At 41.6% G+C, this 14746-nt stretch overlaps 3 protein-coding genes across 6 annotated transcripts in view; 1 reads left to right on the top strand and 2 right to left on the bottom strand.

Annotated features, from left to right (window-relative positions):
* Positions 1-299: 299 nt before the first annotated feature.
* On the bottom strand, positions 300-3010 carry bag2 (BCL2 associated athanogene 2). Its single transcript, XM_079363283.1, has 3 exons — positions 2430-3010; positions 1972-2081; positions 300-1204 (listed from the first exon to the last, which is right to left on the bottom strand). The coding sequence occupies exons 1-3, from the start codon at positions 2546-2548 to the stop codon at positions 810-812; spliced, it is 624 nt and encodes a 207-aa protein (XP_079219409.1). The 5' UTR covers positions 2549-3010; the 3' UTR covers positions 300-809.
* Positions 3011-3843: 833 nt separating this feature from the next.
* On the bottom strand, positions 3844-11070 carry znf451 (zinc finger protein 451). 2 transcript variants are annotated; one of them, XM_079362289.1, is made up of 13 exons: positions 10932-11070; positions 9614-9670; positions 9342-9428; positions 9151-9264; positions 8371-8482; positions 8068-8218; positions 7852-7978; positions 7604-7763; positions 7128-7275; positions 5512-7010; positions 5361-5432; positions 5000-5065; positions 3844-3986 (listed from the first exon to the last, which is right to left on the bottom strand). In XM_079362289.1, the coding sequence occupies exons 2-13, from the start codon at positions 9668-9670 to the stop codon at positions 3946-3948; spliced, it is 2634 nt and encodes an 877-aa protein (XP_079218415.1). In that variant the 5' UTR covers positions 10932-11070; the 3' UTR covers positions 3844-3945. The 2 variants fall into 2 exon arrangements, with proteins under 2 accessions (XP_079218415.1, XP_079218416.1); XM_079362290.1 differs by lacking the exon at positions 10932-11070 and adding an exon at positions 10183-10212.
* A 1844-nt stretch (positions 11071-12914) lies between these two features.
* dst (dystonin) overlaps positions 12915-14746 on the top strand; it is a 102967-nt gene continuing 101135 nt past the window's right edge. For all 3 annotated transcript variants that reach the window (XM_079362286.1, XM_079362284.1, XM_079362283.1), the window contains exons 1-2: positions 12915-13136; positions 13439-13470. In XM_079362286.1, the coding sequence (XP_079218412.1) occupies positions 12956-13136; positions 13439-13470 (213 nt within the window). In that variant the 5' untranslated portion in view covers positions 12915-12955. The remainder of the gene's footprint in view (positions 13137-13438; positions 13471-14746) is intronic.

The following is a 14746-nucleotide window of genomic DNA, read 5'->3' as shown; positions in this document are numbered from 1 at the left end:
TTATCACTTTATCGTCACATTTACCAAAGTCTACAGCTCACTGTGTGTGACAGGAACACCTCACTCACTTCCTTTTTCCATGCAATGATTTGGGGGGATTTTTATGAAATAGGACAGTCAGAGAAAGAAGATAAACACGGAGATGTGATGATGTGTACTGAAGGAACATACTTCAGTCTTTGTGGTGCGACTCCCCATCCAGCAAACAAGTGTTCATTTAGGTTTAAATACCCCAAACTCTAACAAAACAGCGTTCTATATGTAATCTGCATCACTCAAACACTGCTGCTCTGAACATTGATTAGAAAGTGTGTTTTTATTCACTCTATTTTTTTTTTGACACATTATCCGACAGTGAAACTGCTTTGTGCAAAAACAATCTGAAATCCACAGCTTAATGTGACGTGTGTAGCCTTCACACAAAGAGGTAGTGAGTGTGTGCACATCTGTGAAGTGTTTGATTTCAACTGTGAGAGACAAGAGAAACATACTCGGTAGCATTGGAATCATTCTTAAGCAATGGATGTGAACCTCCATTCATTGTGCATTCAACATGTGAAGCAGCTTTTTGTAAATGATAACTATTCAAAGATAAAACATGATTCTTAAAAAGAAAAGAGCTTTTCCTTCAGAGTGAATTAAGGGGTTGTTGTGCTTCCTGTATTTTGGCCATTAGCTTCAGAATCACATTTAATAAGAGCTCATTTACTGCTACATGTTGAGGCCTTTAAAAAGTGAATGAAGGGTTACTAAAGTACTTGAAGAGATTATTGGCATTAAAGACAAGGTTTATGTTTTCATGACAAGTCTTATTGACATCCATTGGCTTTTGGGTCTTCCAGCTTCTGGTTGTCCATGATCTTGATGTTCTTTTCAGCATTTTCAACGTTCCTCACGAGAGTCTCGAGCCTCCTCTTGATCTTCTTCTGATCCTCCAGAGCGCAGCTGATCACGATGGCCTGAAACTTCTGGTCGATGGCAACAGGCGGCGCCTCGGTCACACAGGCGGCGAGCAGGGCCAGCAGCCGCTGACGCCCGCCCTCCATGTCCTGCAGTAACTTTTTCACCATTTCATCAATAATAGATGTGGCATTGCGCAGCGCCTCCTCCTGCTGGGAGTTTCTAATGGTGCCAACAGAGATCTCCACAGACAGCGTGCGGCCCATCAGACGCCCTGCAGTTAAATCTAACTCCTCCCTCTCCCCTAAAACACAGAACAAGCAGGAGATCAATTACAATGACTAGACAAATATAAGACCACAACATGAGGAATGTATGCAGCGGCTCTTTGTCTCAATACATATACATGTTATATATTAAATATTATATGACAGAGTCACTACAAGAGATTGCATTCGACCTCTGTCCCTTTAAGTCATGTTGTTGATGATGCTCTGGTTTATCTCCCTGTATCCCCTCTCAAACCCGAACACAGTCTCGGCAGAAGGTTGTTCACGGTGAGTCTGGTTCTGCTCGAGGTTTCTGCCTCTTTAAGAGAGTTTTTAATATCTTGTATATCACTGTTATCACTGTTACTTTGCTAGATGTTGCTTAGTGCTCTTGTTGGGTTAATGTTGGCTCTTTATTAGACAGAGTAAGACCCAAACCTGCTCTTTTCTAAAGTGTCTTGAGATAACTTGTGTTATGAATTGTGAGGTTCAAAGCTATTCTGATAATATTAAATTGTCTCCACTGTCTTATTTTACGTGTTTTTATCCTGAAGAAAGCCGCCTTTTTTTGTAGCCTATATCTCATCATATCAGGATTTTTTTAAATTGAGAACATAAACTCAGATCTTGGTTCAGTCTTGGGTGGGGTGCAACATCTCATGTTGCCTGTTCCCCTCCCCTGAGATTCTTGAGCACCACCACCCAACTCCTGAGGAGCGCTCGAAGCATAACCTCATTGGACAACAATGTGACAGTGAAATCACAGTTTTACAAAGTGGATGGAGAAGTCAAGCAGCCTCACCGGCACAGATGTTCCTCATTTCTTGACTATTCTGTATGGACTGAATCATTTCCAGGATGCACTCCCTTTCCTGCTCCATGGCCGATGCTGTTTCACGTAAAGCCTCCACCCTGACGGGACAAAAACAACACATGACCACGGACATCCACTCACACCCTTACACATCCTTACTCAAGAAGAGATAACCGCAAGAGAGACAGAAATAACCATGTAGTACAAATTTGAATCACATTTACGCATGACATTTTAATCATGTTAATATTCTACACTAGAATAAGTTACAACAAAACATTTTTATTTTCACTTAACTTTTCATAGATTTATTGGTTGTCGTAGCTCCTTTCCTTTTCTTACAGGTTGTCACAGAACACACTAATCATTATAGTCGCTCTACACTGGCTGAAACAGACCCTGAAGCGTCCTGCATGTCCCCCACATGTCCAGGCCTTTTACTCTACCTCAGTTCCAGCTGGTCCAAATTTTCCAGGAGGCGTCCGGAGCGGTCAGCCATGGACATCGTCCGGCTGAACTTGCACGGACCGTCGGTCATTTTCGCGTGGATTTTCGCCTGAGCCATGATGTTGAATGTTTCCTGTAAATGATCCGTGTGTACCGGAGAGAAATTCTCACTTGCGTGCGCAAACACTGCGAGCTGTCCGGCAGACTGAAGGCTCCTCTCTCCGCCTGCAGCAGCGCCCAAGGGAGAACATTTCCAAACATGGGCTGTGACTTCCTTCACTCCTGTGCTCCTAGAAGTTTCCCGAGGAGCCCAGAACAGAGGTTCCAAATAGCAGGCTGGAGGACCCTAGAAGCTTCAGTGGGTCCCAATAAACGTCTAAGACAGTTCTGGTTTTCTTTTTCTTTCTTTTTAAAAAAAAAAAAACTTTTAGAGGCGATTTTCTTACTTTAAGGAAATGTGGTTCTATTACTGTATCACAACTTTTGGACACTAGAAGCAAACTTTTTAAAGCAGTTAATTTTTAACATGATGGGCAAAGAAAGGGGCCCAACATGATGTCAGGTCAAGGACAAAACAAATACCTTAAATTCTGAAGAAGAACAGAGTGTACAGTACATGCACCTTTTCTACTCAGACTATATTTGAATGTTACATTTTTGCAGAACAAAATGTTCTAATTATTACTTTCACCATTTTATATTTTCAATTGAAGAAAGTATACAATCTGAGATCTTTTGTTCATTGTTCGTAAACTTTAAAACTTTTAAATTTACGTCTAAAAAGAAACTAAACTACATGTTTGTTTTTAATTAGTGTTCTTTGCATCAAAATGAGAAGAGCACATTGACCCCTACATGTGACTTCCCCTGTGAAGTTTGATGTTAAGTGCTAAATACAACGTGGACTTCCAAATCCTGATTATCTTGGTCCATGAGTGTGTAAACGCCGTTTACAACCTCATCAACATTCTCTCTGAGTATCCTGGAAAGTTTTTCTCTTATTTTATCGATTTACGTAAAGTGACCCTAACCCTAACTGATTTGAAGACAGGTTTAAATCTAACATGAAGATCTTACATGATATCTTCACCATTCAACTGGCTTTTCTTTCTTTTCGCACAAAGCACTGGATTCAAAGTCTGCCATGAAACCTGAGACAGCCATTGGAGACGCAGTTGTGGTCACAAGTCAAGCGACGGCATTTTGCACGGTCATCGATGCCATGTATAGCACACACGTCGACAAACACAAGTGTCGAGTCTCCACAACAGATGACCTCGCATAAATCCACGAGCTAACCTTCTGAAACACGCCGTCTGCTGAAACGAGTGAAATGAGAGGCCTCCTGAACGCGCTGCATTGACTTCTTGATTGTCAGATGATAAATGTTTCTATTGATTAAAACAGAAAGGCTTTATGGCGACATACATTTATTGAAATCATTCTGAACATATCGAACTGGTACAAAACATTTCATATAATGTCTGATAAACACTAAAAATTTTAATCATGAACTTAAAACTCCAACAGACTTCTTTTAAGAGCTTCTTCCAACTCTGAAAAAAAGAAGAAGAAACAAAGCAGAATAAGTTACTCAGATTTATAGTGTGTGCAAGATAAACACTGAACATTGCAACAGCATCAAACCACACATGCCTAGAATCTTCTTTTTTTCAATAAACCTGGTAAACGCTGTGAGGAGAGAAGGCGGGGGACGTCATGCTGCAAGGGTCTGAGGTTAGATTTGAACCCACAGCTGCTGTGACGACTATAGCCTTCATGCATGCAGCGTGACTAGCAGGCTATCCAATGGCCCACTTATACTGATTTTGAGTCACCTTGTATCGTTTTTTATAAGCCAAACACATTTTTAATAACAGCAGTGTCTTTTCAAGGTTCTTATTCTTTGTGTCCCTAACCTGTCAACAAACCCCCAATGATAAGAAAAAGTCCATCCTCTCTGTCTTCTGCCTGCTCCACTTTTCAAAAAATGTGTGCTCAAACAGGTCGTTTGGAGATTTTCTCTTCATGACATCACAAAGGGGCAGTAACTCCTCCCCCAGGTGGGTGACACTCCCACAGCGAGATCTTTGTTCTGCCCTCTGAGTCTGCCTTTTCACCGTAAACAATAGGTGAACATGAAGCCAGAAAGCACTGAGCCATTGCAGAGAGGGGGCGTGGTCAGACACAGCTCATTTACATATTTAAAGCTACAGACACAGAAACAGCCTGTTAGGAGCACGGCTGAAATAGTTTCAACCTTGTCATTTTAGAGTTTTTAATCTGCAGTGTTTCTCGCACTCAGCATAGTTTGGATTTATACTCGGATTTAGTTGTCTGTTGCCATTGATGAGGCCAAATAAATCTGTAAGAATGCATGACTAGCCTTTCTCCGATCACAAATAAAATGACTGTATGATATTTGACCGACTGTAATGAATCCACACAGAGGAAACAAGAACCTATCGGACCAAGCAGCTACCGCATGTAACCGTGGGCTGCGAGGAGTGACAGACGTTCTCATGGGAAGACGCCTAAACATTCTTAGGAATATAAACATTTACGGTACCTGCAGACTCTCTTGATTCTTCTGCAGTCACAGAAAGTGTATGGTCCATCTCCTCCTCAGAATCATCTGGAATGCAACACAAGATGACTGACACATTTAAAACACAAGTAATTATGAGTTTATATCATGTAAAAGTAAAGTGTTTCTAATGTTCAGTTTTTGATTGAAAATAGTAGTCCGAGATTTAATGCATTCATAGTTGAGTTACAGTCCTCTATTAATGTGAAATATATTTTAATTCATACTTCATTTTTAAAAAAAATAAAAAAACAGCTGCTGAAAATTGACAGAACAGCATGCTGTGAATGCTTCCTAATAGAGGACTGAGTTACACCACTGTTATATCTTTGTTGTTGCCTACTTTCTTGCACTTCCATCTCCTTGTTGGCCGGATCCATGTTCATGACCTTCTCCAGTATGTCGTCATCAACCTCTACAAAGACAACAAACAGCAAAATGAAAGGCTGCACAAACTCTGATAATAGACATTAAAGCGGTTTAAACTGATTTACCGTTGGTGTTCGGTTTGATCTCCTGAGCCTCGAGGATTTTTACAACGGTCCGTTCGACTTTCATGTCTTTGCTGCAGGTTCTGGACGTGGTCCTGCAAGGTTTCAGCGTGCAGTGTTGGGAGTGATGGTGTTTATGGAAACTTGGTACGTCCGTAAATGTCTCTTGACAAGCTTTGCATTGCACTTCGAAGGTCTTCACCAGGGCAAAAGCTTGGTGTTGTGTGTGAATGTGAGTTTTCATCTGTGCGTACGAAGGCAAACACACACCACAGTGATCACACACAAACTGACATTTACCTTCGGCAGACAGACTCTTCATGCACTGCGTGTATGTAGCTTTCCTCTCCTCTTTGCTTCTGTCGGAACCCATGCACGGACACGTCATCTGATTGATGCTTTCAACAACAGCGGGCTGAACAACTTCAGCATCATCCACACAGTAGTAGTCCTTACTGTGAAGACTCTTGTAATGCTCCAAGAACTCTCCCTCAGACTCAAACTGCATGCTGTCGCAGAGGCCGCAGAAGTGGAAACTCTTCAACTCCCCATTGTGCTCATTCATGCAATGTCTGCGTACCGTGGACTCTTTGAAGAACTTCTGCGGGCAGTGTCCACAGACGTATCTTTGGTAGCTGTGACTGCTCAGGTCGCTGCAGTGTTTGTGTACGTCGGCTTCGGAGTCGAAGATGTCCTCGCACATTCTGCACATCCACGTCTGAGCGGCTTGTGAAGAAGCAGTCTCGGAGGTGTTCTGCAGGACTCTGGACTTTGAGGACAAACGAGGGGTGACTACGCTGCTGGTGGACGGCTTGGCATCCATGACCGCAGCCAGCTCCTCTGGCACTTCCTGTTCGGTGTAATAGGAGTGTCCACTGTGAGCTTCTGACACATGTGACAAGATGTCTTGATACCGAGGCATTTCCACTTTGCATTTGCGGCAGTAGAAGAGGAAGTTAGACAGATGAGCGCCCCCATGCATGCGACTCATATGCAGGCGGGCTATTGAGGACTCGCCCATGTGTTTGCCACACACACCACACTGATGAAAAATCTGGTTCACGGCCAAGAGATGTTTACTGGCTGCAGCCTCCACTGGATACTGTTGACCACACTCGCAGAACCATAACGTCGTAGTGTTGCTAGTCTCACTCGTGCTCACTTTCTGCCGTTTGGCGGGAAATTCTTCACCATCGATCCTCTTGTTGATCTTTTTTTGAAGAGGTGCGTCAGGGCCAGTGGACTGTCTCTTCCTCTGGGCGTCCTCGGCCTTCTGGCCGTGTTGAATTTCTCTGAACCTGCAGTGCTGAAGGATGGCTTTCTCCATTGTGTGGTTGACCTCCACACGGTGCTGGGTCGACTCCTTGTGCCTATCAATTTCAGCTTGGCTGAGGAAGATCGTACAGCACAGGGAGCACTGCCCTCTCACTTGCAGCCGTTTCATCACCTGGGCTATGGTTTTATCAGCCTTGGCTACTGCACAGCCCTGCCTGCAGTGAACACTACCAAGCAACACAAGGGAAGGGAAAATCTGTTCTTTTATTCTGTCTGCAATGCAAGCATGTGACGTCAACAGATAATCAGTCTACACCAGCTCAATAAATGAGAATGAAACTTACTTGAAGTGAGCTTGAGCGGTCTGATGTGAGGTCAGCACTTTGAAACATAGAGAGCAGTTGACACTAAATGTTGTTTCCCTGCACAGAGTGACCAGACGATTCTTCACATATTGCGGGATGGGAACGGGCTGCGCTCTTCCTCTTGTTTCTTAACAAAAAAAAAGAAAGAAAAGAAGAGGAGAACGGTTTGTGTTTCCATAGTCCAAACTTCTAAGCTTTTTGTTTCAGCCAAAATAAAAGGAAAATCAGCTTGAAATGAAAACCAAAGTAGCTTAGCATGCAGCGGAAACTCTCATGCACCATCATACTTTTAGGATAAATGATGCAGCCATGTACAGAATCACATGTATGAAAATGAAAACACAATTATCTATAACAAAATCCCTGTGACTGCAGAAAATCAGAAGAATATTAGGTATGACAAAATGGTGATATATGAAGTTCTGTGGAAATAAATTCCTAAGCTTTAACTTTACCAGTCATAGCGAGCGACTCTGTGAAGTGGTTTTTGGCTGCCATGTGCTGAAGACACTCATCTCGGAGGTTAAAAAGGAGGTAGCAGGCAGGACAGGCGAAACAGGAAATCAGCTGATAGGTCTGATTGATGCTGTGGCCGTCAGGGGAAGAAGAGGACACCTGGAATAAGAAACAAGAGAATTCAAGTTTCTAATTTCAGAAAGTAATGGACGAACCGTAAAATCAAGACACAGAAAAGTTCACAAACCTTGGACTCCAGATGTTTCCTCCACGCTTCTTTGGTCTGGAAATGTTGACCACAGCCAACGCAAGCAAAGAGCTGGGATGGACTTCCTTTAAGACTGATGGCTGGGTCACAGGGGGAGTGATCGAACCTGCACACGAGACACATGACTGGTGGACATGTCCTCGTGTTTTTAAGGAAAATGGTTTGAAGTTGTTCCACAGAAGAGAGAAGGATCACCTTTTCAAGTGCCCACCCAGGAGGGCGCCGCTGTCGTACACTCGACCACAGTTGATCACTGGACAGATGTGTCTGCTTGAACTCTCTGTGGGGGAAGGAGCTGCTCTGAACCTTCTTCCAAAACCAGCGCTGATCACTCCAGGTCGAACGCCTTGAAGACACAGAGGTGCTGTGAAATCACTTTCACAGAGCCATTTGTACCTCTCGAACACAAAGTGAGCAGCACTGGCTCATAATGACAGACATATACACGTGTGATATGTGGATCATAGGTAGCAATGCTGACAGCTGTGAAACATTTACCTGGCATCTTTAACCACATGTCTACACAGTGCTTTGCTTCCTTATTAGCTCCATTAGCAGGACTAAAAGATACCTCCTGCTGTCCACGAGCTCTTTGTGAGATTTGCTTCTCCTGAAATGAAACATGAAGACACAACAAAGAACAAGATGGAGCACAAAGGAAGAATAATGTTGTTTGCAGTAAATTCCCTTTATGATAACTTTCCCCACATGGTGGCGCTGTTACTGCTGCAACTGGCTTTACTTGACCCATGTACAAGCACTTTTTCTTTTGGCAGGTCTTTCAGCTTCATCCTTGACTTTTTTTTTAAAACTTTGACAGCATTGAAGCTTCACACTTGATTGACTATTCTGCTCCACTGTTTGATCTATCAAAGCGTAAGAGTATCACATCTGTGTTCCTGTAAAGTAGAGTCGACAAAATGCACAAGGCCCTCTCTAGTTTTATGTTCCTGTTTGAGGTTCTGGTAAGTTCAATGTGAATGATTGATCAACACCACAAAACTGGTCATTTACTTTAGGGCGCCAGGTTAGCTTGGCGGTTGTGTCACAGGCCCCATCATGTGCAGAGGACATCGGTTCAAACCTGACCTCAGCCCCAACATTTCCTGCCTCTCTTCAGCTGTTCTACCTGATAAAAGGCATATCAGGCCCAAAAACAACTCCGAAAGGAAAAAGTGATATCAGTACTGATTAGATTCAAGCGGGAACAAGAAGACCTGCCTTTTCATTACTCTGTAAAATGAACGACCCAACAGTCGGATTTTAAAGCAACCTTACCTTGAACGCTCTGCATTTATTGGCTCTTTCCTTTTTCTCGAGAGCCACCTGCTGTGCTAGTCTGTCCAGAGTGGAAGTCACCCGCCTCTTCTGACAGGCGATTTCGTCTTCGACCTGCAGAAAAATATGTTGCATTTTCAGAACGCTGTTTTAAAAGATGTTTGCATTATTGTGCTAAAGATGCCACTTACAGGGCCTGCCCATGATGAACATCCCTCATCCTCACTATCATCACTCAGTAGATCAATACATTCCAATACTGGTCTGACATGGCCCTCCTGGAACGGTACAAAAACACCATCTTATTTAGAGTTGCAAGGGTGTATATGTAGGCCTAAATCCCCCGGGGGCGGGGGGCAATCATTTTTAACTGAACAATCCAGTGTGATTAAAAGGTGAATGTCAACAGACAGAGCGTGTACCCTTGATAAACTGTTTTGGATAAAGTGTACACACAACTTACTGATACAAACTCCACTTCTTCCACCTTATCTTCATCCTCTTGAGCTGGAGAAGACATCTGAGGAAAAACAAGGCTCATGTTACTTTGGAAGACGCAGCCCTTATTCAGATCATGCATGTAAGTGGAGGAGCTGCAGCATAACGTATATGTGGTGAACGGGATCAAAGGATCAGCAAGATAAAAGTTTATCTTTGAGCAATGCGCGGACATACAAACTGAATGAATTTTTAGACGTTGATTTAATTTTGATTACACTTAGTGGCTGGGTTTTATTTGCAAATTCACTTCTTCTCATATCTTTTTTTCCCTTTGTGTATGTTTTCCTGTTTTTACCATTTGCATTTGTGAAGCACCTTGTAGCTAATTGTTTTAAAAGTGCTATATAACTAAAGACTTACCTAATTACTTATATTTGATGACCTTGCTCACAGTAGTTCTGACACCAGGCAGCTGGTGAAACTACGTGAGGAGAGGTTACTAAAATAGCACTTGTTTATATATTTATAAAGCCACCTCACAGCAGTTTTAACTTCAGTCGAGTTTGCTTCTTTAAAATAACAAAACTTCACTCACACCTGTTCAATGCCAGCCGGTCTCACTTTACAGTCTATGGTCTCACCAAAATCAACAGCAGTCGTGTTAAAAAAAACCCAAAAAAACACAGCGTCTTCCTCGGTTCCTAATCAAAGAGTTTACTTTAAGTGCTGCCACTGCTGGGTGGAAGTGAAATTGCGATTTTTAAATCACAGTGTTGTTGCTGTTCAAAATTTGGCCACATGGTGGAAGCACTGAGTTCACGCGGCAAAGTGAAATTGGTGCGTTTTAGTACTTCCTCGGATGCTCGGAGCTCCCAGGGTCAAAATATGTTTGAAACATATTTATGGAATAAACAGCATGGACGTTACGAGCCAAGGTCTGTTATGTTTTATTTCTCTGTAGTAACACAAGTCAATCCTCGTGGAAACAAGGAAAGGTTAAGAAAATTACTTTTCCCGATAGGAAAATTGTTTCTTCGAGCATGTGGAAGTTACGTGAACGCATCATACTTTGCAAACATCAAACCCACTTCAAATAAAAATTAAATAAATTATATATGTCGCTAAGTTCGTCTTTAAGTCGATTGCTTTCCTATACGTCTGTTGAGCATCTTTAAAAGCAGCGACATTGTGACGTGAACGCCTCAAACCAGGATGGATGGGGTCCGTCTGAGCCCTCGGTAAGCTAACGTTAGCTCACTGATGTTTCCCGTAGCAACGACTTAGACTTGTGCCTGTTAAATGTGGTGTAAAGAGAATTAGGAAGCTGAGCATTAAAATACCCACTTGTTATGGTTTTGACTCCTCCTTTTACAAAGTGGTATCTGGCTGCAACATCCCAAATCAAAGTAAAAGCAGCTGGTAATGTCTGCGACTGCACGTCATGTCAACTGTAAATGAAGCGCTGGTTTTTTAACACAGAGTGTACCAGAGGGGCGGTGTTACCCCTTTTTTCTTGCACGGGGGAAAAACTCCGCCCGTCCACGCTTTGATTTTCTGGGCTGATGTGTAAAGTCCTAAAAAACAGAACAACAATATAAACAGAAAGCAGGCTACATAAATACAAACATGTTAAGCATGTGCTGCATCTATAAATGCAAATTAATATTTACTGTTTATTCAATGCAACACAAAATGTGTTTGTCATGCACTTAAATCCAGCCCTCCCTTAATGTTTCATAGATTTAAATCTAGAAGTTTATTTATTTATTTAATTTAAGTAAACTGACAAATTAGAAAAATGTGCATTTGTTGCTAATAACATAATTACAATTCTTTACTGGGAATACCAGAGATGATCATGTGTCATCTCTGAGAGGATCATTCAACAGAGAAATGTACAGTCATTTAAAAAAAAAAAAACAGACATTTAACAGAGCACAAAACAAGTGACAAAACAAACAAACAGAACTAAACAACTAATATCCAATGATGATGAGGCAAACAAGCTCCTGCTCTCAGCAGAGATGAGCAAAGAAAGACTCAGTCATTGAGATAGTGGAATATATACACAACATAAATGATAATGTTAAGGTGTGTTGAGTCAGGTTTATTCTGGACAGTTCACAATATACCACAGGTTATACTAACTTAAACTCTCCGCTCGGGCAGGTCTTAAAATGCAGATTGTCAGGCCTCTAAAACAAACTACACTTTCCCATGTTTTTGTAACACCAATGTGTGTCCTCAGCCTGTTAACAAACCACAATGATGAGAGAAGTCAATCCTCTCCGTCTTTTGCCTATACTACACTTTTCATAAGGATGATTAAAAACAGGATCAGAGTGGATATAACAAACTTCACCACGGACATTTTTTGGGGAGCTTGGACAAGATGGGCTTGGTTAGATTTATAATATATCAAAATAAATTGTTTGACTATGTGACAACATTGGTGTCGTCCTTGATTTTTATGAATCAGTGCATCTCTACTTCAAATCTGCACTTAATGTTGTACTTAATGTTTTGAAATGTAAAGGTTATCAAATTGTATAATTCCAACATGATAAATACTTGACACACACATGCAGCATTATTCTTTTGTTATTTTTCATGGATGTTGTGCAAACAGGATTTTCTGTGTCTGAGGTTGTGTTTCAACCCTTACAGAAGTGCAAATAAAACATTTTTACCTCATTTTCTTGCCTGAATCTTTCAGCCGGTTAAAGAAGAAAACACACATGAAATGCCATGAGTTCATCCCAAAAAGATTACATAACAGCGTGGCTTGTGATGTCATTGTTTCCCTCCCTCCCTCTGAAAGTAAGGGACTCATTTGAGAGTCTGTCTTTAAAACACAGGCTGTTTAAAAGTGTCCTTAGAAATCAACCCAGACTCAGACATAATGGTGATTGAATAATTAAGAGTATAATAATGCTATTTAAAACAAATGATTCCTGCACCACACTGCTGTTGATCATCACATTCCTGGATTCATCCTGGTCTATTAGTCCTCTTTGTATTGTTATTAATGTTGGAGCATTATTTCCTTTTTAGAGCAGCAGGCTGTGCAGCAGATTATACTGCGATGCTCGGATGAATCTGCTGACTCTGCTTGCCCCTGTTGTAAAAAATAAATAAATAAACTAGATGACTGTGCTGAGTCATGCATTGTATACCTCCACAATAATGTTATCAACAGTCTGGGCTGTTGTCTTCGCAGCTATACATGCTCTGCACGGATTGCTGTGCGATGCTCTGCGTTTGTCACTCAGTGTCTTTATTCTCATCTTGAGCTTTCAGCGACAGAACGGAGGCAGAGGGGATCCAGCTGTCTGAGGCTCTGCCCTACATCTCGCCTTTTAGGATGATTGCTGCGGCGTTTTTGGTCCTGTTACGGCCGTACAGCATCCAATGTGTGCTGCTATTATTGTTGCTCTTGCTCGGGACTATAGCGACTATTTTGTTTTTCTGCTGCTGGCATCGCAGGCTTCGCAATGGAAAACATCCAATAAAATCAGTGCTCTCCGGACGCGCCAGGAGCCGCGGTGAGTAAAAGCGCAGGCCGAGGAGCATCTCCTCCCGATGACAGCTCGTCTTTTTGTGCACTGCATGTTCTGCATGAAGTCATATAGTCTATTTAATATGGGTTAGGAAGCAGCACAAGCCTACCTGTTTCTGCAGTGGGAGCTGTGGGAGAAAAATCAAACACTTCATGTAGGCGTCAGTAAGTGTGAAGACTGTGATAAGTAGTTAATTATCTGCTGTTTATACTAGTTAATACTTGCACTGTCATACATTATGTAAGGCGTATTTTTCCTCATTCTAACGTCTGTTGTCTGTCTTGTAGTTGGCCTCCGATCCCATCATTTCCGATCAGAGGTAGGATAAACTTTTCTCATTATGGATCAGAGTCATTTCATCTTTTCTGAAATCTGCTTTTATTTGTGTGAAAGCGTCACGTAGCCTGCGACCCCTGAACATCTCCACACGACTTAAATGACAAAGTCATCCTGCTCAAAAGCCAGTTTCTTAGGACTTTACAGAAGTGGTCGACTATTTTAAGGAGCATGATGTCGCCTGCGCATTGCGCATGTCATCTCAGTAAATAATGGTGGTGATTTTGCACTTTTATTCTTTAAGGAATACACGAGCTCTTTAAAATATATTCAAATGAGCAAACGTTAGTATGAGTGAGGGATTAAACAACTCCCTCAAATTATTTATAATATAAGCAATATTACGTTTGATGCGCAAATGCGTCAAGCAGAGTTTCACACGACTTACTTCCGTTAACACTCTTCGCCTTCAAAATAAAACAACTTCTCCAAATCATTGCGTACACGTCAAAGTACTATAAAATGGCCTCAAACTAAATCCACTGCAAATCATAGCATTTAAAAATGTAGGCTATGTTATTGCAAGCTGTGTCTTAGTAAACAGAGCGATGTTTGCATGACTGATCATTCTGACATCTTCTGAAATAAAACTATTTAGTGGTACAGTTCAGTAGGCTAAATTTTGTCTTAACACATCAATAATTACTAACAGAAATGACTCAACATATTTTATCTTCACTTTACTGCTTGTTTTTTTTTTCAAGATCTCAGCTACTTAAACTCTTCCTCTACAGATAACAAATCTGGTTTTCCCATCATAATGAGTTAATGTCAGATGTTTTCTAGAGATTTCCATAGAAAATGACTCGAGCATTATCTTTAAATAAAGACATAAGTAAGTAGAGGCGTTAAGAAAACAATCTAAAATTTCTTCTTATCACAGGAACATTTAGTCAAATAAAATGTCCACTTGGGGCATCTACGTGTTAACCTTTTACTCATGAATTGTATTTTTAGCGCCATGTTTAATCGCTCTGAGTAAACAACCCATTGGTTGCATTCAAATAGCATTCATTTTAATACAGTGTCAGCACAACAACAAAGTTATCAGTTTTATTGTGGAAAAAAAGGCACAGGTTTCAAAAGCTGGCCTTTCTGTGCAGGTTGTTATTGAACCACAGGATACTAGATCCCTATTGGCTCAGTGCTGTGTGGCTGCTGGGGATTCAGTATCATGTTCAAGGACACAACAGCAGGACTGCTGAGCTGTAACGTCAAAGAACAGTCTCCCTGATCTTCACTTCCAAATATAACAAGTC

The sequence above is a fragment of the Symphodus melops genome (genome assembly GCF_947650265.1).
Source record: "Symphodus melops genome assembly, chromosome: 15".
In the NCBI taxonomy this organism is placed as follows: Eukaryota; Metazoa; Chordata; class Actinopteri; order Labriformes; family Labridae; genus Symphodus; species Symphodus melops.
The sequence above is the reverse complement of the archived record's forward strand: the minus strand, read 5'-3'. Positions and strand labels throughout refer to the sequence as shown.

Excerpts from the sequence above, each read along its gene's own strand:
- bag2 (XM_079363283.1), bottom strand. The coding sequence starts at position 2,548 with ATGGCTCAGGCGAAAATCCACGCGAAAATGACCGACGGTCCGTGCAAG. Across the intron at positions 2,082-2,429 it reads TTGGACCAGCTGGAACTGAG|GGTGGAGGCTTTACGTGAAA; the intron begins GTAGAGTAAAAG and ends TTGTCCCGTCAG. Across the intron at positions 1,205-1,971 it reads AATGAGGAACATCTGTGCCG|GGGAGAGGGAGGAGTTAGAT; the intron begins GTGAGGCTGCTT and ends TCTGTGTTTTAG.
- znf451 (XM_079362289.1), bottom strand. The coding sequence starts at position 9,670 with ATGTCTTCTCCAGCTCAAGAGGATGAAGATAAGGTGGAAGAAGTGGAG. Across the intron at positions 9,265-9,341 it reads GTTCATCATGGGCAGGCCCT|GTCGAAGACGAAATCGCCTG; the intron begins GTAAGTGGCATC and ends ATTTTTCTGCAG. Across the intron at positions 3,987-4,999 it reads AGAATCAAGAGAGTCTGCAG|AGTTGGAAGAAGCTCTTAAA; the intron begins GTACCGTAAATG and ends TCTTTTTTTCAG.